The sequence below is a fragment of the Microtus pennsylvanicus genome, chromosome 16 (assembly GCF_037038515.1).
Source record: "Microtus pennsylvanicus isolate mMicPen1 chromosome 16, mMicPen1.hap1, whole genome shotgun sequence".
Classification (NCBI taxonomy): Eukaryota; Metazoa; Chordata; class Mammalia; order Rodentia; family Cricetidae; genus Microtus; species Microtus pennsylvanicus.
This window is the reverse complement of record NC_134594.1, coordinates 30,078,060-30,105,911: the sequence shown is the minus strand read 5'-3', so window position 1 is coordinate 30,105,911 and position 27,852 is coordinate 30,078,060. Positions and strand designations below refer to the sequence as shown.

The window sequence follows — 27,852 nt, the reverse complement described above, 5'->3', positions numbered from 1 at the left end:
TCTAGGCTCACCCCTAGCACCCGTTCCCATAGTTCTAAAATTGTCTACAAAGGCTTTTTTCGTCTTAAATCCCACATATCTTATTTACTCCTTGGAGCACGAGTTCTAATAGTTCTTAATAATAAAAGCCCGGAGTCAGATACAGAGAGGTCAGAAAGAAGAAGGAGCCAAACGACAGCCACTTTACCTATTCACCTTCCCAGCGGAAAACAGACTGAGTTCCTGTTTCCTGTCTGTCTGTACAGACCTCTATGGTTAGCTAGTGACTAGCTCCGCCCTCTGATCTCCGGGCAAACTTTATTTGTACAAACACGAGATCACCACACTTCCCCACCTCTCCAGGTCTCTTGGCTGGAGTGTCTTCCTGTCCTGGACCTGCTGCAGTGCTCTTTATGTCCACACACATTTGACCCTTTTTCCAAAGCCCCCCACCACGTGTTGACTAATTTGTACCCCTCACTCCCTGGTCTAATTCCTAATGCAAATCTTATCCAGTTATCTCACTGAACCCTGCCAGAGAGTTAGGTACTTTTGCCAGTTACTTAGGCAGTCTTCTTCTGCCTACTGTCCTGGCCCCACTTCCAACAGAGGCTTGGCTCATAGTAGTACTTAATAAATACAGTCTTGAATTAACAACCATAAAACATTGCTCAGTGAACCAACACACCTAACTTCTCGTTCACTTTAGAGTCTTACTGGTAAGACCCTTGCATGAAAGACTGGCTAGACTAACCCATGGCCCACAGCTAAACCTCAGTGTTAGGACAAGCTAGCCGGACATTCACACAAAACCATGTGCTCTTCTGTGGGACAGGAATTATCTATAGGAACACTCTGACAGTATGTTAAAAAGAAACAAAGCAGGGCCACTTAGGATTGTCTAGATAAAAACAGAAGTTAGGGCCATTGTGGCATTGCATAATCCGTATCACGGAGTTGTCCTGCCTCCCAACAGAAACTCTTCCTTAGATCCTCTTCCAAACCACTTGAAGGACATCTGTCCGCTGATAGGTCCTCCCAAAGGCACCATGCTGCTAGTACCCCAGTCTTCCTTCGTGTTTCCAGTGGTCTTTGATGAAACCTGTTCATAGTTACAGACCACCATTTTATATTCAATATCCACCCACAAAGAGCGGCAAAGGCCAAGTGACATAGCAGGAATCACACACAGTGACTCTAGGCCTGACCCTGGGCATGCGATGAACAAGTCAACCCGATGTCCGCTATGTTTTCCTGGATACCTTTCTGAGTATGGGCAAATATCTTACAAAATAATTAAAGTACCATGAATTGAAAACAAAAGCCCTAGAAGATAAGAGGTGGTCCGTGTGGCCAGATATCTCAGGTGGTTTCTACTTTCAAGACGAAAGGATGGATCGAGCAATAGACCAAACTAGGGCTACAGTGACTCAAAATATGTCAGCCGCAAAATATATAGGATGTCTAGTAGTAGTGATAATAAATAATAATAATAAACATAAACAATTCAAGGCAATATTCTCGTAAGTCAAGTCTGCAAACTACACACCAAAGGCTGATGTCTAATATTGTAAACAGAGTCTTACTAGAATTTCCAATAGGCATCTTTCTACTAAAATCACACAGCTCAATGCCAAGTGGCCTTGTGGATGTCCATCTCCAGAAGCCACTTTCTCTTTTAAAACCTGGAGGATGACTCCAAGAGAGGCTGTTTCTCTGCAGGTTAGGAAGGGCTATGGCTGAAAGGAGCTTGCCACGGTCCTGCCTGGGCTCCCCACCCTCCACCGGTGCGTTAAGGGGTACTGCTGCTTTAAAGCCCGAAGGTTCGGTCATTACCCTGGGAGACAGACGCTCAACTGCAGCTCGCGCTCCCAGACCGCCTGCCCACAAACATGCGCCCCCGTCGCAGCATCCTAGAAGCCGGGAAGGGCAGCCCGAAGGAGCCCGATGAGGCCTCGATCGAGGAAGAGGAGGTGTTGGAGGAAGAGGAGGAAGAGGAGGCGGAGGAGCCACAGGGGAGGGAGGAAGTGGCGAGCCACCAACAAGACAATCCCGACCAGTTGGTGGACGATGACGACCTCTGGAAAACCATGGACAACCGTGAAGGCCTTTTCGACAACGACGACGACGAAGACTTAGAATTTCGTCCTCGTCTAATTAGCGTGGTCACCCCCAGCCTGAGCTCCACGCTCCCATCCAGCCATCTAACCAGCTCCACGTGGAGCGAGGAGGAGTTACAGCAGCCCGACGAGGGCTCTTCTGCTCCCAGAAGCAGCAGCAGCGGCGCCTCATCCCATAGAAGTAGTTTTGGGTTTCTCTTGGGGAGAGGGGGGCTGACCTGGGGGCAACCTGTGCACCCCTCCCTCTGCTGCCCACTGCACAGACACTCTCAAGTCTTGACTGAAGGCCATGATGACTCCTAGTGTAGGATATAGAGGAATCGCTTAGTAAAAGGTGGAAGATGGGTCTCTCACTCACGGGACAGGGTTGCCTGAAGGGTACCGAGCAACTTACCGGGTTCTGTAGTAACTCACAGCTCTCTCCTGTGCCTTGAACTTCCTTGCTGGCCCCGCTAGATCTCTGTCTTACAGAAAAAGGAAAGCGGGGCACTTAGAAACACTCCTCAAACTCTCACAGTTCGCATTTTCCAGGGGGTTTGTCTTTACGGTTGGGGAAACGGTGGTGTCCTCTCGTATTCTAGGATGTGTTGTTTACCAGTATCCCTGGCCTCTTCTATCCCTGATTATGTGCTTGTAAATACACGCGGGCGCGTGCGCACAAAGTCATACACATACATCCCTGTGACAACCAGGCTGTCTTCATCCCTCAGCAAATGTTCCCGGGGAACAAAATTTCCCTTCAAGAACCCGTGGCATGGAATGGCTAAATAGTTCAATGTTTTATTCAACAGGTTATCCTAAAATATTTCAAACATTTAAGAAAGACTTGTCTGAAGTGACTGTAGATAGGTAAGAAAATGTTTTCAATTGTCATATTTTTTTAAGCAGATAGATTGGTTTTAGATTTTAGATTGGTTACGAATAGCGCAAGTCACTTACAACGTACTTCTTCAAAGAGTTTGGTTGGTTTTGCTTTTGTTTTTGTTTTTGTTTTTTTCCCCAAGCATGCTAGTACATGCTGTAATCCCAACATTCCAGAGTCTGGGGCAACCCTTGTTAAAACAAGAAAATTAACAACCAACAATTCCTACATTAGTAGTCACTTTGTAAGAGAGAAAGATGAGGTTGCTGGCTTCATCTTATTGCCCACCTGTAAGTGTGATGTGTCTACTTATCAACACGATGATGCATAGTAAGGACAGACCACGTAGACAATAGTATAAGTGCTGGGGCTGGAAGAAGGTTCAATAGTTAAGGGAGTGTACCGAGTTGGGTTTCCAGCACCCACTCAGGGGTGTTCCACAAAGGCCTGCAACACCAGCTCCAGGCTCCAGCACCTCTGGTCTCAAGAGGCAGCTGCACTCACTTGCACATTCCACCACCCTCCTAACACACACACACACACACACACACACACACACACACACACGAGAGAGAGAGAGAGAGAGAGAGAGAGAGAGAGAGAGAGAGAGAGAGAGAGAGAGGATGTTTGATTTTTATGCATTTAATTCAAATTTCTAATGCAATGTGTGGTTTTTAAAAAAATAGAGTAGGCAAACCAATGAAATTGAAAATCTCCACATCATCTCTTCCCTGAGCCACCAGAGTTAACATAATTTTGGCATTCTTGGTTTTCCTATTACATGTGTGTGTGCATGTGTGTGCACATATGGGGGGTACAATGTGTCTATGTGCGTGCATAGGCATCGTCTTGAGGGGCTGCTCATCTTCTTTGGGATAATGCCTCTCATTGTTAGATTAACTGGTCAAACCCCAGGGGCCCACTGGTCTTTGCGTCCCTGTTGCTAGGGTTACAGATGTTAACTGCCATGACCAGCTTTTTTACATGTATTCTGGGAGAGGAAACCACAGCCTTGTGGATGCCAGGCAAGTCTTTTGCCAATTAAGCTACCTCTCCACCCTTTCAACTACACTTTTTTTAAAAGATTTATTTATTTATTTATTTATTTATTTATTTATTTATTTATTTATTTATTTATTTATTATGTATATAACATTCTGCCTCTATGCATGCCTGCAGGCCGGAAGAGGGCACCAGATCTCATTACAGATGGCTGTGAGCCACCATGTTGTTGCTGGGAATTGAACTCAGGACCTCTGGAAAAGCCGCCAGTGCTCTTAACCTCTGAGCCATCTCTCCAGCCCTCAACTACAATTTTAAAGACCATTTTCACTTGATTTATCAAATTCTGACCTAAGTATTAATTTCCTCTCCATCTATTTGATTGTTGGTTTTGTTTGGTTTGGTTTTTTGGTTGGTTTGTTTTTTTAATTTTCTAGGATTTAGAACTGTAAAGAACTTAAACCTCTACTTTTTGATTTATCAGCATTAGTGTTAACTTCTAAAATTAACTCTAAATCTACTACTGCTTTCTTCTATCTTTTCTCGGTTTCTAATTAACAAATTACAAACAGACACATACACAGAGAGAAGCAAATTGCATTAACTACAAATTCCTAAGAAATTGTATTACTTTGCAATTTTATAATATATAATATATTTTACAAATATGTGCATTATTTTGTTAGTTACAGTTTGAGAAAATTGAAAAAATCCTCAGTTGCATGTTAAGAATCCAGTATATTGGATACATGGACAAGAATATAAAATCTGATGTTGCCTAGAAACCAAGATTTCCCATTCGGTTGTGTTCGGTTGCCTTCACTTTCTCTGGGCTGTCTCATGGCCACATTCTCTTGATTTCCAGTTGTCCACCTTTCCTTCCTTTCGTTTGGCTGAGGAAATTCTTTAGATAGTATTTTTCATGTAGTTCTCATGAGTACTCAAATTCCTAAGCTGCTCCCTGCCTGCAAATGTCTATTTTACCATCAGCCTTTATCAGTAATACAACCTAGCCTGTGTCTCAAAGCCTGGTCCTTTAAGATCCGAAGACATTGCCTCATTGGCTCCCAGGACCCAGGGTTAGTGATCAGTCTGCTTCAAACCCTTCTCATCCTCACCCCTGCCCTTCGTCTCTCCCCTTCTCATCCTCACCCCTGCCCTTCGTCTCTCCCCTTCTCATCCTCACCCCTGCCCTTCGTCTCTCACCTTCTCATCCTCACCCCTGCCCTTTGTCTCTCCCCTTCTCATCCTCACCCCCACCCTTCATCTCTCCCCTTCTCATCCTCACCCCTGCCCTTCGTCTCTCCCCTTCTCATCCTCACCCCTGCCTTCGTCTCTCCCCTTCTCATCCTCACCCCTGCCCTTTGTCTCTCCCCTTCTCATCCTCACCCCTGCCTTCGTCTCTCCCCTTCTCATCCTCACCCCTGCCTTCGTCTCTCCCCTTCTCATCCTCACCCCTGCCCTTTGTCTCTCCCCTTCTCATCCTCACCCCCACCCTTCATCTCTCCCCTTCTCATCCTCACCCCTGCCTTTTGTCTCCCCCTTCTCATCCTCACCCCTGCCCTTCGTCTCTCCCCTTCTCATCCTCACCCCTGCCCTTCGTCTCTCCCCTTCTCATCCTCACCCCTGCCCTTCGTCTCTCCCCTTCTCATCCTCACCCCTGCCCTTCGTCTCTCCTCTTCTCATCATCACCCCTGCCTTCATTTCTCCCCCTTCTCATCCTCACCCCTGCCCTTCATCTCTCCCTTCTCATCCTCACCCCTGCCCTTTGTCTCCCCCTTCTCATCCTCACCCCTGCCCTTCGTCTCTCCCCTTCTCATCCTCACCCCTGCCCTTCGTCTCTCCCCTTCTCATCATCACCCCTGCCTTCATTTCTCCCCCTTCTCATCATCACCCCTGCCTTCGTCTCTCCCCTTCTCATCCTCACCCCTGCCCTTTGTCTCTCCTCTTCTCATCATCACCCCTGCCTTCATTTCTCCCCTTTCTCATCATCACCCCTGTCTTTGTCTCTCCCCTTCTCATCCTCACCCCTGCCTTCGTCGCTCACCCTTCAATCTTGTTGAAACAGTAGCTGTGTTCTCTGCCCTGTTTCTCATCCAGCAGGAAAACTGCCCAGGCAATATGACCACTTTTCAACAACAGTAACAACAAGCTGTTTTTTACCCTGCTTTAGAAATAAAACTACTGGGGCTGGAGAGGTGGCCTCAGTGATGAAAAGCACTTGCTGTTCTTGAAGAGGACCCAAGTTCAGTTCCCAGTACCCACATGGTCCCTATCAAACATCTGTAACTCCAGCCAGTTCCTGGTCTCCAAATGGCACCAGGCACACACACATGGTACACGTGCATACGCGCAGGCAAATCACTCATACACAAAAAACTAAGATAATTTTTTAAAGAAAAAAAAACTGCTGTCAGGTGCCCCAAATAAAAGAACAAGACACCTTCCTGACTGGCTGTTCCAAGGTCATTTTTTGACTTACTATGATGATAGCCACCATTCCCTCCTTTCTATTTTTGGTTGTATGAAGATAGAAATTTCTCAGAAATTCCCTTGTTTTAAGTTTTCGTCTCCTCTGCTCTGATCCCGCTCTCTCCTACAGTGACATATCCTTTAAGGAGGTGAGTATTACTTACATGCCAAAGAGAGCATCTTTCCAGAGCCAGATGTATAAGAGTGCGTTTTTCTTCAGTAAGATCTGCAGGAGGAAGAAGCCTTCTGTACTGAGTTGCCATGTTGTCCTGGTCTTCAGCCATGTGATTTCAAGTCTGTGGGAAGCTCTTTTCCAGAAGACAAGATTCTTGTGTCTCATAAATATTCCTAAGAAGATGTTTTTAAAACTAAACACACACACACACACACACACACACACACACACAAACTTCAAGTAGTCTTTACTGAATTTGGTGAGATTTGGGGTGGGTTTTTTTTTCTTTAATGCCCTAAAACTGCAACCAACATCACTTCAACTTCCATTTCCAGTTGCCTTACCGTTACTCTCATTACAATGGTGTACACTTTAGAAGGCAGATTGTGGTGGTTTGGGTGAGAATGCCCCCCCCCCCATAGGCTCACATGTTAGCATGCTTAGTCATCACAGAGTAGAACTGTTTGAGAAAGTTAAAAAGATTAGGAGGTGTGGCCTTGCTGGAGGAGATGTGGCCTCGTTGAAGGAAGTGTGTCAGTGGAGATGGGCTTGAGATTTCAAAGGTCCATGTCAGGCCCAGTCTCTGTTTCTGACTCTGTCTGTCTCTCGTGTACCTGAAGATCAGGACGTAAAGCACTCAAGCCCCACGCCTGTCAGCCTCCCACTATGATGACCATGGACTAACCCTCTGAAACTGTAAGCAAGCCCCCAGTTGGATGACTTATAAGACTTGCCTTGGTCCTAGTGTTTCTTCTCAGCCATGGGACAACAGTGAGACACAGATGAAAGTGACAAACAAGCTTTGGACCAAGGGAAGAGCCTCTCTGACTCTTGTGGACGTCCCTTCATCTGCATGGGCTTCCACTCCCTTGCCAGGGAAAAGGAAATACCAAGGTTTAGATTAGCGTTTGTGGAGGTAATTGAAACAGCACAGGCAAAGCAGCCTTCGTTCCTACGCTGGATGCTCTCCACAGAGTGAATTCGGTGGCCATCCTCATTTATCTTCCACCTAGCAGTTCCATAAACAATATCTGATGGAAGACTAAGGAAAGCAAGGATACTTAAATTTAAAAAAAAATGTATTCATTTTTGGTAGCTATTGCATCGCGAGGGAAATACACAGTAAATGTCTGGGGATTTCCCTCTTGGGTAGTAGTCCCCGCAGCTTGTCTCTCAGGAAGGTTAGATAAACAGGATCGCCTCGGAGACTTGCCCGAGAGGCCTCCACAGAGGAGTTCTTTGCCTATTCTAGGACACAGTCATTTCAGAACCGAAAAACAAACGCAGGTCACTGATGCAATGTGCCAGGAACGGAGTGTCAGGGAGGCAGGTGAAGACACAGCTGACCCGTGGTGAAGAGGCACCGATGCCACACGGACTAATTGAAACAAATGTTGTTCGATCGTTTCAGAAAACACAATCATTTGATTAAAATGCAAAGAAGCAAGGGAGGCTGAAACGCAATGCTTACTTGTTACCACTAGAGCTGTTTGATTATCATGCATGTTCCTTAACATCAGCGCTTTTTAGAAAGTTTGTATAATTTCTTGGCATTCAGGAGCCAAAGGCAGGCAAATCTCTAAGATCAAGGTCAGCCTGGTCTACAGAGCAAGTTCCATGACAGCCAAGCTACACAGAGAAGCCCTGTCTTGAAAAACAAATAAGCAAACAAGAAGTCTGTAAAATGTGTGTGCGCACACACGTGTGTATACAGTAGGTGTGTGTGCAGTAGGTGTGTGCACACACGTGTGTGCGCAGTACATGTACGCATGTTTGTGCACAGGTACAGTCAGGCCTGCATGAGCGTGTGGAGGCCAGCAGTATCTCTTTTTATTGCTTTCCACCTTGTTTTTCCCGAGACAGTCTCACTGGAACTGGAGTTCACCCTTGTGCCTCGATGCCTGTCCAACGTGCCCAGCCCTGTATTGATTTTAAACTAAATGAGATGCAGTGTTAACTTAAATTCATGCAAAGGTTTAAATGTGCACATCACTAGCACAAGCCGTATGAATTCCACACATGTGCAGGCAGGTACAGAGCTAGTAAATCCCTACAGGGAAGAGATGACGTTAGCAACCTCTAGGATCTAGAAAGAGTCAGGGGAGAGCTGGGTGTACCCGGGCTATGCTCACCTACAGTGTTTGAGCTGGGCCTACGTGGGCTATGCTCACCTAGTGCATTTGAGCTAGGCCTACGTGGGCTATGCTCACCTACAGTGTTTGAGCTGGGCCTACTCAGGCTATGCTCACCTACGTCAATCTCTTTCTCACCCTCACAGCTGCTGTGAAAGAAATGCCAGGCACTCTCCTGCGGCTCTCTAGGAGTCTGTGATCCTCACTTCCTCAGAAAATGTTTAGCACGTACCACAAGCCCCCAGGAGCTACAGGTCACATCCTGTGTGATAGATGAAAGGCCACATCCTTCCCGCTTTCTGCCATTGCTGGTAATCAGAGACAACAATATACACTATGGTTGACATGGCATGGGGCCTCCTGCTTACCACTTAACTTCACGGGCCTGTACTGTCTTCAGGACCCCCACCATGCAGTCTGTCTACGGCATTCAGTAACTCCAAATATAACTCTTACCCAGAAGGTCAGTCCTCTTACTGTCTCTCGTGGACCTCAAACCTGAGGACTCTCAGGAAGGAAGGCTTTCCAAGGAATTGATTTGATTCACAAGTCCTGTTTAACTTTACTGAAAATATAGGAATGGAAGAAAATATTTCAAAGAAAACATCAGAACTTTCTGTGGGAATATGTCATTCAGCTGAAAATATACTATAGAGAGTAGATCTGCTAACAACCATATAACATTGTGATTTAAATTTCAGAGATATGTACCCGAGTTTGTATGAAAGAGTTCAGATATCAATACAAACAGAAGAAAGTTGGCTTCAACAAATTTCTAAGAAGGAATCAAGTGAGTATTTTGATTCCTTAGCTATTGCTGGGTGGGGGTTGGGGATTGGATTGCAAATTGGAAAATCAACCAGTGTGGAAGGGCAGCAGGGCTGATGATGAATCCAGGTAGTGTAAATAGACATTGAGATACTGGACAAATCTGTTCATCTCATCAAGCCTCAGTCACCTTATCGCTTAGCAGAACTAGTGACACAGAAGTGTTGATCATCAAAATGAGATTAGATATTTCAAGTCATTGGTACACAGTATTTGATAATTGGCGGTGTTTGTATTCATCAAGAAATAACCTGCCATTGAGACAAGCATGGTGGCATTTACCTTTAGTCGGAGTATTCAGAAAGTATAGGCAAGCAGAGCTTCGTGAGTTCAAGGACAGCCTGGTTTACATAGTGAGTTCTAGGACAGCCAGAGATATGCACTGAAACCCTGCCTTGAAAGAGAAAGAGAGAGGCCCATTATATTTTTGTTTTATATCCTTCTGTTTATTATAGAAAGGACATATGCACTCTTTTAAAAATTTACAAACCATCAATAAAAAAATAGTGGTTTTTTTAAATTTATTTAATAAGCTATGGTTTAGGGTGTAGAGAGACTATGGAAAAGTGCCCATCTAGAATGCAAAAGACCATGGGTTCAACCCCCAGCACCATAAGAAAAAAAAAACCAACATTTAATGTACCTTACATAAATCTTTAGAAGAAATTATGGGGAGGAGAGGGCTTGTTTCAGTTTACAGTTTTACAGTTCATTATTTGAGGAAGTCAGAGAAGGAACTCAAGCAGAAACTCAGAGGAGAAACCGTGGAGGAAAGCTACTTGCTGGCCCATGCTTAGCTAGCTTCTTACTTATCATAAGCCAGGACAGCCTGACCAGAGAATGGAGCCACCCACAGTGGCTGACCCTTCTACCTCAATTAGCAACCAAGACAACCCCCCATAGACATGCTGAGGTGGATGAATGAGGATGCCCCCCCATAGGCTCGTATATTGGAATCCTTGGTTCCCAGTTGGTGGAACTGTTTGGAAAGGATTAGGGGGTGTGGCCTTGTTGGAGGAGGTGTGTCACTGGAGATGGGCTCGATGGTTTCAAGAACTCCTACCATTCCCAGTGAGGTGTCTCTGCCTCCTGCTTTCAGGTAAGGATGGAAAATCTCAGCTAATGTTCTAGCACCATGCCTCCCTGCCTGCCTGCCTGCCTGCCTGCTTCTATGCTCCCGGCCATGATGTTCATGTGATGGGGGAGTGTCATATATCAATCTGTTGATTTCATTGGTTAAGCAATAAAAAAACTGCTTGGCCCTCATAGGTTAAAACATAGGTGGGTGGAGTAAACAGAACAGAATGCTGGGAGAAAGAAGCTGAGTCAGGAGTCGCCATGATTCTCCCACTCCAGGCAGACGCATGTTAAGATCATTCCTGGTAAACCAGCTCGTGGGCTACAGCAGATTATTAGAAATGGGCTAGTCCAGGTGCGAGAGCTAGCCTAGAAGAGGCTAGATAGAAATGGGCCAAGCGGTGTTTAAAAGAATACAGTTTCGGTGTAATTATTTCGGGGCATAAGCTAGAGCTAGCCGTGGGGGCGGCCGGGTGCCGGGGACGCAGCCCGCCACTCCTACTACAACAGTCATGGGCTCAGTTTCTGAAACTGTAAGCCACCAATAAATTCTTCTTTCTTCTATACACTGCCTGGAACATGATGTCTTAGCACAGCAATAAAAAATTAAGGCGCATGCCCACCAGTGAATCTGGCCCATTCAGTCCCTCGATTGATAGTCCTTTCTCAGTCAACTCTAGGCTGTGTTAAGTTTGTAGCTAAAGCTAACTAGGAACCAATAAAGTGGCCCTGGTGTGTGAAAAGTTGTGTATCATTATCTTCCCAAAGAGCTGACCCCCATGTGTGTCTCTATTCAATTTTTATTTACAAAAAGGGGGGGGGACATTTGAAATTGAAACGAACATGTGCATTTATTTTTCTATTTTATTTTTCTTCCTATTTAACTTGTTTCTCCTTTTTTCAAGATTGATGAAAAGTACATATATACTTTCTCTCTTATTCTATTTTTAGAAGAAGAACCACCCGTAGAAACAAAGGAGGTGCAACCAGAAATGCCGGCTTCTAAGCTAAGAGGTAAGTGGATGTTTGCTTTGCTGGAAAAGACAGATGTACACGGGCAGGCAGGGCAGATGAAGGGCTTAGGCTGTGTGTGGGCACATACATACCTATTTGTGTTTGAGTAGATAGGGTTATGAGGTCAGGACGGGTGAGGATCTCTAGGCTAGAGGACAACAAAACCCACAGCACAACGGTTGCAATTTCTCATCTGAACCTATCCTTTCTCTTCAGGAACGTGGGAAATTAATCCTGAAGAGCCAAGACTAAGTATTTTATTTGAGACGGAGGTGAGAGCTATTTATCACAACAACCAAGGCACTGTGCTTGTTGTAAAGCGACTTATTCGATCTTTAATTTTTTTCCCCTTCTCTTCTTAATATTTAGTTTCAAGAAGAGTTTGTAAAATTCTTTGAATCTCCTCTAAGGACACTAACCAGCGTTGGGCCTCCGCCCTTGCTGTCATATAGAAAAGACATTCCCTATCTGGACATTAGCATCAAGGTAACTTCAGTTCATAAGTCTTATTGTTTCTGTAAAGAATGGCATGGGGCCACACAGTGATTTGTACCACGGACGTGAACAGACCTTTAAAGAATCAAAGCAAAGGGTTTCTTTACTTGGAAAAGCATGCGGTGGTTTCCTAAGTCTTAATAACTGAGTCTGGAAAACAAAAGAACCTCTGCACTATGGCTCCGGAGGTTCGAAGTCTGGGTCTGGATATCAACAGGGTCACCTCTGTAATAAGACTCTCTCTTCGCTTTTTCCTCTTTAAGGACTGGGGGGCAATGTGTGGCCATTGTTGGCTGGTCTCTGCCTCAGTTGTCGCTGGTTTCTTATTGGGTCCCTAGGTACAAAGGTCCTTCTCTACTGACAACACTAATAATACTAGATGAAGGCCTGCTCTGATAACCTCATTCTAACTTGGTGGCCTTCATGAAGACCAAATAGAGTCACATTCCCAGGTACCAGAAGTTAGACCTTCAACATACCTTCTAAGAAGACACAATTCAACCAACGATAGTGGTCACAAAGCAAACACAGGTGAACCTTTGACATGTTCAATGACATTAAGGGACCAGTTACGGATTGTGTTTGAAAAGCTAGACAAAGGTTTCATTAGTGACTCCAGTGAGCCAGGGCACCGCCTTCCACTCCTGTGCGGTGACGGAATCGCTGGTAAAATGGTCATCCCCAAGCCTAGCTAGCAGATGACCTTGTGAAGGGAATGCCCATTCCCAGATCCGAATCCCCTAGACAACTTCTTCTGGCATATGCTAGGTGATGTTTTGTGTGTGGGTAAGGAGGCCCCAACTGTGCCCCATGAACACAGCACATGTGCAGGACCGATGAGACCCTGTGTGAACGCACTGATGTGCAGCTCATTGCCATTGTGCACAGCAGCTGAACCGTGTGGTACTAATAAAGGGCAACGCGTTAAATACCGCGCAACTTATCACCAACAGCTATTGGCTCAGCTGTTCATTCAGGTCTGCAAACTAGACTCTTCGGACTGCAATTTTTACCTGAACCGAGCGCTTTGATTCCTCTGAGCCAGAAGGGCTTCTATCCAGAGAAGTCTCTGGAGGTAGATGGACTTGACCATAAAAAAAAAAAAAAAAGACCTTGTGGCTTCTTCTCCAGGGGGATGTCCTGACCTAGACAAGGCTGGCTCCTCTGGCTCTGGAGACAGACACTGCAGGTAGCATTGCCATGAGTTGCGTTCAGGAGCGGTGGTAGCTGGCCTGTCTAACCCTCCTCTCCCCACACTCTTCCTATGAAGAGTCCACCGCCACCCGTGGTCCTCCAAGGGATCTCTGTCTTGCTTCATTCTCAGGTGGAGGGGTGAAAGAATCGTGAGCCAAAGGAGGTACCACCAAGTCCCTTGTACAGAAACAGTCATCACTTCAGGGTGGCCCCGTATTTTCCACCAGCACCTCTCCATTGCAAGGCTTTGCCCACTCAGCACTCTGCTGTTGACAGGGCGTCGAGTTTGTTGTAGGACGGTTTCAAATGCCTACAGATACTCAAGTGGCCAATCCCCAGCGGCACCAGCTAAGACCATCACCTTGATAACTGGGTACTTTACCTGTCTCAGAGGACAGCTTAGATGGCAAATACAGACGTGCCAGGGCTGTTTATGATCTGAAAGGTACCTCTGAGTCTTGCCCTAGAGGATTTTTTTTGAGGCACAGCTACTCACCTGCCCAGGATCCCCTGCAATCGTAGGTGTGTTGAATTACAAACATGGCCCCAGTTCAGGAACCCCTCAGAAGAAACTTACCCGAGCCACCCTGACTTCTGTTTCGTTTGTTCCCCTCATCTGTTTCTTTTCTTCCTGGATTTCCTTGTGGAGTTCAGAACCCCAATCAGGGGTCCCCCTGAAGGAAAGACTCTGGTTGACTATAGAAAATTGCAATTGTACGTGGTCAATTTGAGCTCTACCACACAAGCAGTACCAGAGAACAGCACTCCAAACACATCTCAGGCGGCTTCTTCCCTTCTAGCCCTTGGGCGGAAGTGATGCCACACACTAGACTACACGGACCTTGCTAGCTCGATCCCTTCAGCCACAAAACCTCAGACCCTTAAAAGGTCCCCATCAGGTATTTCAAGTGACAAGTGTTCTCAGATGAATCGGCCCATCTCCCACTGCCTTTGTTGCCCTGATAGATATTCCCTGCCCACAAAGCTACTCCAGTTGCCCCTAGGTCTGCTGGGCCCACGGGGCACTTCTTCACTTCCTTTCTCTTTCTCTCCCTTTCTCTGAAGGATGAAGAAGACCTAGTCCTCAAGTGTGAATTCTGTGGAAGCATCCTACGATCGCTCCTTTCCGATATGGACATTGACAGCACTGACACTGAGCACCAGAAGCGTGTAAGTTAGTTCTAAAGAAGGTTTGACCGAGGAACTGTAACGCACGTAGTATTTTCCCCTGCTTCTTTCCCTTATGTGGTTTTTCTTAAGGCCTGTGTGTTACCTGTCAAGGAGATGGCCAATCACAACCATCGCATTCACTAGGACAAATGTCATATAAAAGACCGAGAAGAATGGGTTGACAGAGCTGGGAAGAAGCTGACTTGATGGTTAGCCTGGTGTCGGGGCACACACACGTCATCCCGGAACTGTCGGGGTCCATTCTGGTGTTGGGGCACACACACACGTCATCCCGGAACTGTCGGGGTCCATTCTGGTGTTGGGGCACACACACACACACGTCATCCCGGAACTGTCGGGGTCCATTCTGGTGTCGGGGCACACACACGTCATCCCGGAACTGTCGGGGTCCATTCTGGTGTCGGGGCACACACACGTCATCCCGGAACTGTCGGGGTCCATTCTGGTGTTGGGGCACACACACACACACACACGTCATCCCGGAACCGTCAGGGTCCAGCCTGGTGTTGTGGCACACACACACATCATCCCAGAACTGTCGGGGTCCAGCCTGGTGTTGTGGCACACACACACATCATCCCAGAACTGTCGGGGTCCAGCCTGGAGTTGGGGCACACACACGTCATCCCAGAACAGCCGGTGTCCAGCCTCAACGAAATTTACATGCACTAGGGCAGGAGCATGAGGATTAGATTATTAAGCAAAAGGAATAGAGATAGGAGAGAAATAAAAGGCAGAAACACAGAACAGCATCGGGAGGGAAATCCACCGAACACTGGAGCATCCACATTTATTTTTCCACCGGCTTATATACTTCCCTCTAAAAGGGGAGCGGGGGGGGGGGGGCAACAGACTTCATTAACATGATATTAGGGATAGGCTTGAATTCTCCCACCTTTGGTCCAGGTGTTATCCATATCTCATTGGTGGTTTGGGGGTTTTACCCCTCTGATTCTCTTCACCTATTTCTTACCCATAACTGGATCATACCCTCTTTGTCTTTCAGGCCTTCTGTTGTCTTCAGTTACAAAATCTTCTTGAGTATATCAATGAGGAAAGGCTAAACATCCAAAGTACTAAAACGGACTTAATCAGTATTCATCCCCATGCAGCCCATGGCAGTGATGTCGATAGACTCAAGGCAAAGGAAAAAGCCATACAGAGGTAAGGCGGGGTCCTCGTACTGAGCCAGACAGGAAACACTAACCAAGGAGCATCTCATAAAATGAACCCTGGTCTCTCAAAATACATAACTATGAGGATATGTTTCGTATAAAGAAATAGAAATGAACTAAAGCAAACTCATTATAATATTCCTGGTGGATGTCATGAGATTCAAAAGTTCCAAGAAGAACCTCAGTTCCAGAATGATTCCCTTGTATACACAAGGCCCTAAATTGAATCCCTAGCACCACATACACAGATACTAAATAATGATGATGATGATGATGATGATGGTTATGATAATGATGATAATGATGGTATTGATAATGATAATGGTTATGATGATGTTGATGATGATAATAGTAGAGATAGAACCTAGTGAGCTCAATGGCTTAAAGTAGAAATTGTCAATTATAAATTATCAGGGCAATTCAAAATTCCTATGCTCGAGAAATTTGCCCCATAAGCCCACTCCCATGCTCTGATGACGTAAACTGGATTTATAAGTGATAACAGATGAAAATAGCAAAGGATGGTACTTGAGAAGTTGAAATTTGTAGTAGACTATTCCCGCTTTCAATCACAGTTCCGATTTACGCTTGATGGTTTTGATTTTGTAGAAAACAAGAACGTCAAATGGCCAGACACTTTGCAATAGTCTCCCATGAACCGACCACCCCGTTAACTGAAGACGGTAAGGATGTTGTCGGGGATGCTGTTCGGCATCAGAAAGCTCAGATGTTGAGCCGAGGCATAAAATCAGTACATGTTACAGAAATGCTGAGAGCGTTCATTTGAAAGTGTCATAGAGTCTGTGTCTATGGGTGAAATGGGTCAAGACACCTGGGGTTTAGGCTCTCTGGCTTTAGAGTTCTTAGTCTTTGTCTCATCGTTATCGGATGAAGTGAACCAGGAACATCCCCAGAGCACTGCCTAGACAGTGACTGAGCGTTGTCAAGCTTGTGTCTCTGGTGTTAGGAAGCACATGTTTCACGTTTCACTCTTTTCTCAAACTTGGATGTGGAAAGTCTGTTAAAAGACATTTGAATGCTTTCTTCTTGTACTTGCCAGAACTAGTCAGGGCGGGTACAGAACAGGAGCAGATGAAGGGACTGAGTTTCGCGCCAGAAATCATACATAGTATTTAGAAGAAATAACTTTCTCAGTCAGCAGCAAGGTCCTTCTATTATTGAAGAGGAACTTAGAGTAGTCAGTTCAGTTTGTATATTTGTAACTAAATATCTAATATTAGAGGGGGGGGGTCTTGAAATTCACTGTTTCTTATTGAAACTAAAGGCCACCAGGCATGAGGACACACACACCTTTAATCCCAGCACTCCGGTCAGACTCTGGGAGTTTGAGAGGTCAGCTTCGTCTACTTAGTGAGTTCCAAGCAGTCAGAACGATATAGTTCAGACCCTGTCCCCAAAAAAATGAAAGAAAAAAAGGAAGGAAGGAGTGAGGGATAGAGGGAGGAAGGAAAGTAGAGAGAGAGAGTGGGAGGGAGGGAGGGAGGGAGGGAAGGAGGGAGGGAAAAACTCAAAGTCTAGAAATTCCTCATAATAAAAACTCTCTCAGAGGAATTTTCATTTTCTATTTAATAGAAAATTATGATCATTTTTAAATCAAAGAACCTCTTCCTAATTTAAATTTAATAGATATCCTTATTTTTCTTCCATTAAAAAAAAAGTGTGATAAATCGATGCATTTGCCACAGGGCTTAAATTTTATTATAAAGTTTTTTTTAAGGCAAAGCATGTATGTGCTTTCCTGCGACTTTTTTCTCCCACAGATACAAAGCCCTTGAAGACAATTTCTTACCAGCTTTCTCTAGATTTCTCGGAAAAGAAGAGAGATAACGACGAAGATGATATTCCGATGGGGAACATCTCCATCACTTGCTGTGATTCCAGGAAAATGTGTGGAAAGGTAATTCTTTTACAAATTTTATTTTTGATTTTTTTTAAGACAACTTTGCTTAAAACAAATAAAAGTTCTCACGCAGCTTCACTGCATGGCCCATTGCTATTTCTCAAAAATAACTGGTACAGACTTGGGATTGCAACTGTTTCTACACTTTATGTCTTATTAATAATGTTCTTAGTTAAAGCCTTTTGGCCTTAAAATGTGATCGTTGTACATTAAAGACCATCTGGAACTCTTAAAAAATTAAAAGGCGGGAGGAAACATCACCGAAGTCCTAACCTTACTTCCTCAGAATTGTGTTAGCGTTTGAAGTGTTCTAGTTTGCAGTGCACCTCCATGTTCCTGTAGTTGAGGAGGAAGAATTTTAAAGGGGACACTCTTTTCTTAAATGACCCAATGCAATCCCCACAGGTTGTTGGCTTACAAAAGAGTTCCACAAAAGCCCAGAATGGAGTATAACAAAGGTTTATTTATCTGGGGATAAACTCACAGAAAGAGCAGCAATCCGCAGTCCTCTGCCTGTGCTGGGAACTGGAACCGAATCCAGCAGCCAAGAGACCCACACCCGCTTTTCATCTGCATTTATAGTACATGAGGCCACGCCCGAAATGGGCCGGTACCTTAAAGGCTATTGGCCAAAGGAGTTCCTACAAAAACTAGCTTCTAAGAAGAGTGTATTTTACATACATTGCCAAGGACTTGATGAATTAAATTTAAGATTTCAAAAAAACAAACCAAAAAATGAAGAATCATTTAATTACATATGACATATAAAGAAAGGTTTTATACCCTAAATTTATGAAGAATTTTTAAAAACCAAGATGAAAAAGTTAATTTTTCCAGGTGTGGCAGTGCATACCTTTAATCCCAGTGGCAGGAGGCAGAGGTGGGCAGATCTCTGTGAGTTCAAGATCAGCCTGGTCTACATAGCGAGTTTCTAGTTAACCAGGGCTATATAGTAAGACCCTTTGTCAGAAACAAAACAAAGAAACACAAAAGTGGATCCTACAGAAAAGTGAGCCCTTTGCCAAAAACTCAAACGGAAACTTTTCATGAGAGAAAATGCAGATGACTGAAAATCATACGAAAGCCTGTTCAACTTCCTTCGTCACCCGAGAAATGAAAATTCATTTCACACTAACCACACTGGCAACAGTATAAACTCTGATAGAGCTGAGCTTTGGGGAGCGGACCGGACAGTAGCCAACCAGCATTTGCTGTGCCATGGGATGTGACACAGAACTATAAAGTCACCTTGGTGGAGCCACACCTGACAGGAACTCAATACCAGCATGCAGGCATGCGTAAGAATGTTCTAGTTATCCGAGCTTCTGTCAGCCAAAAGATGGAGAAACCTGGGGTCCCTCACCCACAATGAGCAGTGGCAAACAGGTGTAGAAAACCACGAGCAAATCAAAGTCACTGCAGCGCAGCGGCTCAAGGAGAGGGGTTTTCCCCTGAGAAGAAAGAAGACCTGACAATTACAACAGATGATCCTAGCTATCTTAGCATCTCTACTGCTGTGAAGAGACACCATGACCGCAGCAACTCTTATAAAGGAAGACATTTAATTGGGGCTGGCTTACAGTTCCGAGGGTTAGTCCGTTGTCATCATGGCATGAAGCATGGTTGCATGCAGGTGGACATGCTGCTGGCGAGGTAGCTGAGAGTTCTACGTCCAGATCTGGAGGTAGCAGGAAGAGACTGTCACATTGGGTATAGGTTGAGCATCTGAGACCTCAAAGCCCAGCTCCATTGACACACTTCCTCCAACAAGGCCATACCTACTCCAACAACGCCACAGCTCCTAATAGTGCCCTATGGGGCTATGGGGGTCATTTTTATTCAAACTACCACACACCATATATAGACCATTAAAAAAGAGAACATCTAAATGACGAACATAGAGAAGTGCACAGAAATTACCATAAAATCACACTGTCAGATGCATCTTGGCAGGGTGTTGATACTGAACTTGGCCCTCTGGGCTGCGCACACCAGGGTAGGCACACTGGCGTGGGCACACTGGCCTGTGCACACTGGGGGGAGCACAGTAGGAGACTACTGAAACCTCTGGTTCCATTTAGGACCTTGTGTGGTCATGGCACAGCGTTTGTTTCACAATTACTCGCTGCTGAAATAACATCCTGTGGCGCTTGTCTGGAAATTCCATATTTCATAGCTTCTGGAACGATAGCCTTCCCCCCCCCCCCCCACACACACACTTTTAGAGAGGCTATCATTTCCAAATGGAACAATAAGTTTTCAAAGTAAATGACAATGTCCATCCAAAAATTAGATCATTTCACCCTAGGAATTCTTGTCCCGTTTTAGTGCAAACCAAGATCAGGAGTACATAGAATTAAACCAAATCCTCAGTCTATCATCAGTATTATCAGCTACGGATTCATGTTCACACTGAACTTCCATATAAAAGGGGTTGGACTTGGAGCCACGATGGTCATCTTCCTGTGCCGTCACTGTCTCCTCACTGGCTTATTGCTGGGGAGGTAGCTGGGTAGAAAGTGCCTAGCACATGCAGGGCCCTGGGTTCAATCCCCAACACAGGGGAAAGGTGAATAAAGCAGTGTAGATGGATTGTTCTTTGGGCCACCAGCTCACAAAGAACAGCATATTATTAATTTTGAAGACTTATTATTAATTTTGAAAGCTCACCCTATACCTTAGGCTTGCCCCGCTAGCTCTTAAAGCTTAAATGAACCCATTTCTACTCACCTACCTGCTACTATGTAACTCGTGGCTTTTTCCCCTCCTGCATGCCTTGCTCTGTCTCTGCAACTGGCTCGTGACCCCGCCTTTTTTCTTCCCAGAGTTCTCTGGACCCAGAAGTCCTGCCTAACCTCTTCCCGCGTAGCTAATGACCATTCAGCTCTTTATTAAACTAATCAGAGGGCACCTTGGCAAAGACACATCTTCATGGTGTACGAAAAGATTACTCCACAACAAAGTAGGTCAGATTTATAAACTACCCCTTCAGCCCAGCGCTTCCACAGATGTGTGAACGCCTTACAATAAGGAAATGATTGTTACCATTGTGGTGTGACTGGTTTGTCTTTTGTTTTTTTTATGGTAATATACACGAAAAAAATAAAACTTTCAGTAGGTAAGCGATGAGAAGGGGTTTATTACGCTACACTGCAGGCGTTCAAATGATCTGTAAACCATTGCTGCTGACTGTCCCATGTTGCTGAAGCAGGGCTAAGCACAGGAAGTAAGGAAATGGTTTGCTCCATGTGTGACGTCAGCAGCCAGCAGTTAATGTTGTTTGCCGTACATACAGATCGTGAAGAATGAACTCTTGGAGAAGCACTACAAGCACGGAAGCAAGTTTCTCACCTCCTTTCCAGATGGGACAACACAAATATTGTATCCTTTCTTTCCATCGGTTGTTGTCTTAGCTTTACTTCCCATGAAGGAAAACAGGCGGGGCCTGATGGCCTAGGCTTGTAGCCTCAGCTACTTGGGAGGCTGAGGTGTGGGAAGCTGAGGTGAGGGAGGATGAGGTATGGGAAGCTGAGGTGGGGGAGGCTAAGGTGAGGGAGAATGAGGTGTAGGAAGCTGAGGTGAGGGAGGCTGAGGTGAGGGAGGTCAAGGTGAGGGAAACTGAGGTGGGGGAGGTTGAGGTGGGGGAAGCTGAGGTATGGGAGGCTGAGGTAGAGGAGGATGAGATTGAGGAAGGCTGAGGTGGGGGAGGCTGAGGTGAGGGAGGATGAGGTGTGGGTAGCTGAGGTGAGGGAGGCTGAGGTGAGGGAGGTCAAGGTGAGGGAAACTGAGGTGGGGGAGGTTGAGGTGGGGGAAGCTGAGGTATGGGAGGCTGAGGTAGAAGAGGATGAGATTGAGGGAGGCTGAGGTGGTAGATGAGGCAGGAAGATAGCAAGTCCATGACCTGCCTGGACAAATTAGAGTGAACCAATCCCAAAATCAAAAATCACAAAAGAGCTGGGGAGGAGGTCTGTGACAGGCCACATGTGCTAGGCTTTGGTGTTAATCCCAATAGAAAATGAAAGGAGAGAGGGAGGACCAAACAGAAAAGACAGGACAGAAAAGAGAGAGAATGGGGGGGGGGGGGGCTACAGAAAATACACACATACTCCCAGAATTCTACCATCCAGAGAAAAGCAGATGACATTTGAAATACACCTTCCCTTATACTGCCCTGAGTCTGTAAGCTTCCATATTAGTGAGATAAATATATGCATATAAATATCATATATTTCCCTTTGAACTGGTTCTTTTATATAATGGTTAGGGAATATAAAATGTGATTGACATTGAGACACTCCACTTTTTGTACCAGACAGTGCTGAGTCCGTGACCCCATCGTGGGGACAGCTCTCTGCCTTACCTGCTACACACTTACAACACACTTCCTTGAGTTCAATCTCTAAGAGAAGAAATTCTAGATGAGAAATTTGAGCATTTCCAGCTCTGATATTTTTTACCCCCAAACCACAGACCAGTTAATACACCCACGAACTAAGTCACTAACCACTTCGCCATAGGCCACTCAGACAGCCAGCCCATAGAGTTTGGGCATAAAAGCCACCCAGAGTCTCTGGAGAAAAGAAAGAAACAAAAACCCAAAAGAGAACTTTTCATGAACTGAGTGCTTCCTGTCGTTTTCGGTCAGTGTCCCAGATGTTTAGGCAAACCCTAACAATAAACCAGGAAAATACGTTCACAGCTGCACTTGACAAAGCTGGAGTCCCCATGAGAGAGAACGCAGGTGCCAACTTTTACTTCTGTTTCAGGTCGCGACTCTAATTCTTAGCACTCTCAGAGGCTGTGACTGATGTTCGAAATCAGTCTTGATTACCCTTGTTTCTGAATAGCCTTTGCACACAGACCCAATTAACACCACTGGACATGCTCGGTGGGCTTTCTTTTGGATGCTACTGCAAGTGGGATGGTTTTCTTAATTCCATTTTCAAATGGTCTCTGCTAAGATAAAGAAACAGAGTTGATTTTGTCTTGCAGCCCACGGTGACAGTCCCCCTGAACTCACTCACTGGTTCTAAAGTTTTGTTTCGCTGTGTCCCTGAGGCTTTCTGTATACACAGATCCCAAGTATGCTTTTTACCTTCCATTCCAATCTAGACATTTTCCTTTCCTAAATTTTCCATGGTTAGGACGTTCATGTAAAATTGACCCAGAAGGGGCCAGCAAGATGGTAGCTAACTTTCCACCAAGCCTGGTGATCTGAGTTCAATTTGCCAGGACCCACACAGTGGAGAGAGAGAGAGAACCCAGTCCTGCAAGTCCTTCTCCAACCTCTGAATGCATGCACTCTGTGGCACACACACATATACACAAATAAATAAACAGATAAAATTGTAATATGAATATTAAGCATGGGAAATTGTGGGAATGGACATCTTTGCTTGGGTTCTCACTTTAACAGGAAAGCATACCATGAAGCAGACTGCTAGCCTGCGGTATTTCTGTGACTGCCCTTTGTTAGGCTGAAGATGTTCTCATCTATTTGAGAACTACTAAATCTTTTTTTATCAGGAAGCGGTATTGGTTTTTCAGAAGACTTTTCTGTACCTATTGAGATGGCCATGCTCTTTTTGCTTTCTATCCTACTAATGCAGTTTATTTTATTTGTTGATTTTCAATGTTGAATCACCCTTATATCTTTTGGGATAAATTTAATTTTATCATGATGCACAATCCTCTTCCATATCTCTAATTCTATTTCTTACCACTTTGTTGAGAATTTTTACCTTTCATAAATATATTTTCATCCATATAAAAGCACAAATTTCTTTTGTATTAAAACAGCGACCTTTTCAGAATGCTTCATAATTTCAAAAAGCTCCTCATAAATTAACTTTATTCCACGCATAGTCCAGGATCACTAGAAATGTCACAGGACCTTATCTGACCTCAGCTATCCATCTGGAAATCTGGCCATTATCCAGGTGCCCAACAAGAGAAATGGCTTCACTTGTATTGTCCAAGAAGACACATCCACCAACCCCGCGATCCTGGCAGTGCTCAACTCCTCTGGGAGAAGCTCCTGCTATCACCCTAATGGAAATGTCTGGTAGGTTTCTCAGGCCCTTGCTGCTATTTTGGTTTTGATTCTGTTTTCTACTCTAATAAGAATGGCTTTAGAAAGATTTCTCCAAGTTAGCGGTCTTTAGAAAGTAACATAGCTCTCTCTCTCTCTCTCTCTCTCTCTCTCTCTCTCTCTCTCTCTCACACACACACACACACACACACACACACACACACACACACACGGCCTTTTTATATCAGTTTATCGGTATGCTTTGATTTGAACCCAGTACTCCAAATAGTGTAAAGTGAGTAACGTCACTAAGTTACCTAGAGACCTCGCCACCCATCTGCCTTGGCTAGGAAGTAGTAGGGATAATTTAGCCTTGAATTACAGAGCTACCACTCGTAGGGCTTTTTCGGTTGTTTTTCTTTTTTTTTCTTTTATTTATTTATTTTTTTTGATTTTTTTCGAGGCAGGGTTTCTCCGTAGCTTTTGGTTCCTGTCCTGGAACTAGCTCTTGTAGACCAGGCTGGCCTCGAACTCACAGAGATCTGCCTGTCTCTGCCTCCCGAGTGCTCGGATTAAAGGCGTGCGCCACCACCGCCCGGCTTAGGTTGTTTTTCAAACCAAGGTCTCACCCTGTCCTGCGACAGCCCTCTGTAATTGCGAGTGTGAGGCCACCACACGCAGCTCTCCTATCAGTGACTCTAATTTCCTCCCAGGGTCTACATCAACGTCCTGGGAGGCCAATATTCAGACCAAGCTGGCAACAGAATACGAACTTGGAACTGGTCAAGTTCCATGCCTTCCTCGACCTTTGCTTCATTTAAACCTGTTTTTCTGGCCTTGAACCATCACATTGGAATTCGCATCTTAGAACAAGACAAGGTCTCCATTAATTTTCTAGCAATGGGCCAACAGGCGAGAATCAGCGTTGGGGCCAAAGTAAGGGTAAGCGCATTAGAAAAATAGTTTCAATCATTTAGATTTTAAGAGTAAAATAATTTTGCTAATCTGATTACTGATGGGATAGATGGATGCCTAATGTGTCCACTGAGAGTTCTTGGAATTCACAGTGAAGGTGCCCTGTGTTACTGAAGCGAACCTTACATTTTCTTCTCTCTTAAAAATCCCTTTCAGTTCAGACTTAAGTCCCAGCAGCACGAACCAAGAGCTCGCTGTGTGACGGCATCACCTGCCTTGGCCACTTTTATAGTTTGTGTTTTGAGGTTTCTGTTTCCTCTCTGCTATGTCAGAAAGCTCTAGCCTGGGCCAGGAAACCGGTTCTAATCATGTTGGAGACACCGCTAGACTGCCCAGGTTTTTACCAAGTATTCATTTTACCACATTTTACTGAGCTGCCCGTGAACCTGTCCCTCCCCAATACTGGCTGAGCCGGGCTTGCCTCTCTTACCATCATGGCTGCCTTCCCCACTAACAATTAGCTCCGTAAGGATAGAAAACGCTCTCTCGGCGACCTTTATTATGGTGCTTTGCCCCGACCTGATCAAAGCACAGTCCATGTCGGCCATAACTCAGGGGTTAAGAAGGTAGACATCCAGTTGCAGCGTGCAGTTGCCCCTTGGTCACACAAGTGAACTCGAGCTTCAGTTTCTCAACTATAAGCTAAGGAATGAATGAATGGTTCCTGCCTCCTCGCAGTTGCTGGGAGGCGACTGGGAAAACGTAAAATACCACGCGCGCGGCACCTGGCACTGGCTATGCGCTTGAGCAAGCAAAGCTTCCTCAGGGTAAACTACTGAGACTCAGGCATTCATTAAGCTTACCATGGCTGACGTGACAGCAGGGCAGTTCCGTTCCTTCTCCAGAGGAAAATGGTCCCACTGTCCCAACTCCAATTGGTCCTCCTCCCCTTGCCCGTCCTGCTCCTGGATACTCAGCTCAGACCCCTCTCTTTCTTTGCCCACAAGTACTACAAACCAGAGGAGCTCCCAGCCCTGCGGTTCGTGAGTGGAGATGACCTTCTGCTGCTGGCCAGCTTAATAAAGATCCGGCGGCTGTTCCACAAGCTGCGAGGATGCGTGACTTTCCCCTCAAGTCAGGCGTGGGAAAAAGTAAAGCAACCGACCTACCTTTCTTCGCTCTCTTTAAAACTACTTGCCCTCTGCCATAGTTCTGGCTTACAGAATGGTACAATGGCAACAATTATGAAGCTAATAAATGAGACAGAGTAACGAAGTGTCGGCGCCATAGGGCTTTCTTTTGTTATGGATCTTTTAAGCAACAGGAAGTTTCAAAGAGTAGACCAAATGAGCAGGAAATATCAAGAAATACGTGATTGTATACAATCAACAACTGTTGATTCTCAGTTGGAAATTTAACTGACTCACTTCCTCAAGACCAGAAAATAAACACGGCATCAACTCTAACCGTGAGGGGGTGGGGATCCATGCTTATCTGCCCCTGAAAGGGAAGTCTAGAAGAGGAATAACTCCCAGAAAGCCAGAGTCACCTGTGAGGGGGACAGACAGGAAATCCGGAAGATTCTGCAACATACAAAAGGAAAACCCTGCCATCTGCCAGGTCTGCCTCCCACCAGAGCGAATTATGGCTCCTCCCCTTCCCCTGGTCAACAGCAGGCTGAGGAATCACCTATGAACCAGCTAGCTAAGCGGCCGGCACTATGCATTTCCCATTTGCTTTGGTGGGGGAGGGGGCAATACTGATCCCTAGGGATAAAATAGCACAAGTCCCCTCTGCTCAATCAGGGTGATGAACTGGAGGCCAATCAGTGAGGACCCTGTCTAGTTACTGGTCTGCTGCTTCAAAGAGATACCATGCCCGGGGCAATTTATAAAAGGAAGCATTTAATTGAGCATTTATAAGAGGAAGTATTTAATCAGAGTGGGGATCGTGGCAGGCAGGCAGGCAGGGAGGCAGGCACAGGGCTGGAACAGTAGCTGAGAACTGACTTGCAAGGTGCAGGCAGCGTGGGAGTGGAAGGCTAGACCTGGTATGTGCAAGTGTTACAGCTAAGACGGGAACGGTATCCCGGCAGCTGGGAGTCAAGGAAAACCACCAAGTCACACCACACAACAAACCTCACACAAGATTTAAGACCTGGGGAGGGAGGGTGACTGCCTCTGCCAGACAGGAAACAGCAGAAAACTGAGCAGAAGACGGGCTTTATATAGCGTTTCTTGGAGGGTGGGGCAGAACTTTCCAGGATGGACTGGGTTTGGAGGGATTATGTGGTCTGATCTTGGGACAAACCCAAGGATTGGAGGAACTCTGTGGCTGGATTTTGAGCTTTTAAAACCTCCAAGCCTACCCCCAGTGATCTCTCCTCCAACAAGGCCACATCTCCTAATCCTTCCTGAACAGTCCACTAACCGAGAAACAAACATTCAAGTAGATGAGCCTATGGGGGTGATTCTCATTCAAACCACCACAGGCCATAAGACATTCAGGGGATGTCAGGATCCCACAGCTGCTGAACACCCTGGGATTTCTCAGCTCTTCAGGAGTGGGAGAGAAGTTTCAGGTAACATTCCTATTTACCAAATTTGGCACCATGTGGCAAAAGGGGAGTTAAGTCTGTCTTTCCCCCACCCCCATTAATAACCATTGAAAAACCCTCAGAGAGGACCTTTCCTCTCTGATGAAGACCCCTGAACCAGGACACTCCGAAACCAGGCCACAGGATGCAATTAGCAAGAGGTTTATTGAGTAAACACAGGTACCTGCGGGCAGCAAGTCTTTCGGAGGACTTGCGCGCCTGCAGACTGGGGGGAGGTCTTTTTGTAGGGAAGAGCAAAAAGCAAGTTTACAGAAGCAAAAGCGTGGTTATCGGTATGAGGCAGGGGCATGAATGGTTTCCTCTCTCAGCATGGATGCCTGGCAACAGTCATCCTGTTCCTATCTTATAGCTAACCTGCTTTGTTGATATCCTATCTTATTGACATCTTGCCTTGCAGTCTTCCTATCTCTATCTCCTGCTCTCTCAGGCACATGGGATGTTCTTACGGGAGCAGGCTGGCTGCTGATCCGGAGAGTTTTTTTTTTTAAATATTTATTTATTTATTTATTACGTATACAATATTCTGTCAGTGTATATGCCGCAGGCCAGAAGAGGGCACAGATCTCATTACAGATGGTTGTGAGCCACCATGTGGTTGCTGGGAATTGAACTCAGGACCTTTGGAAGAACAGGCAATGCTCCTAACCTCTGA

The 27,852-nt window shown here is 45.5% G+C and overlaps 2 protein-coding genes across 2 annotated transcripts in view; one reads left to right on the top strand and one right to left on the bottom strand.

Moving 5' to 3' along the window:
* The window catches only part of Selenot (selenoprotein T), a 244,882-nt gene that overhangs the window by 180,502 nt on the left and 36,528 nt on the right, over positions 1–27,852 (bottom strand). The gene's annotated exons all lie outside the window — the stretch shown is intronic.
* On the top strand, positions 1,872–25,854 carry Erich6 (glutamate rich 6). Its single transcript, XM_075950686.1, has 14 exons — positions 1,872–2,280; positions 2,891–2,948; positions 9,444–9,532; positions 11,599–11,661; positions 11,878–11,933; positions 12,031–12,147; positions 14,416–14,520; positions 15,548–15,705; positions 16,326–16,399; positions 17,498–17,634; positions 20,933–21,018; positions 23,546–23,701; positions 24,382–24,610; positions 25,591–25,854. Exons 1-14 carry the CDS (start codon positions 1,872–1,874, stop codon positions 25,852–25,854), a joined length of 2,001 nt encoding a protein of 666 aa, XP_075806801.1.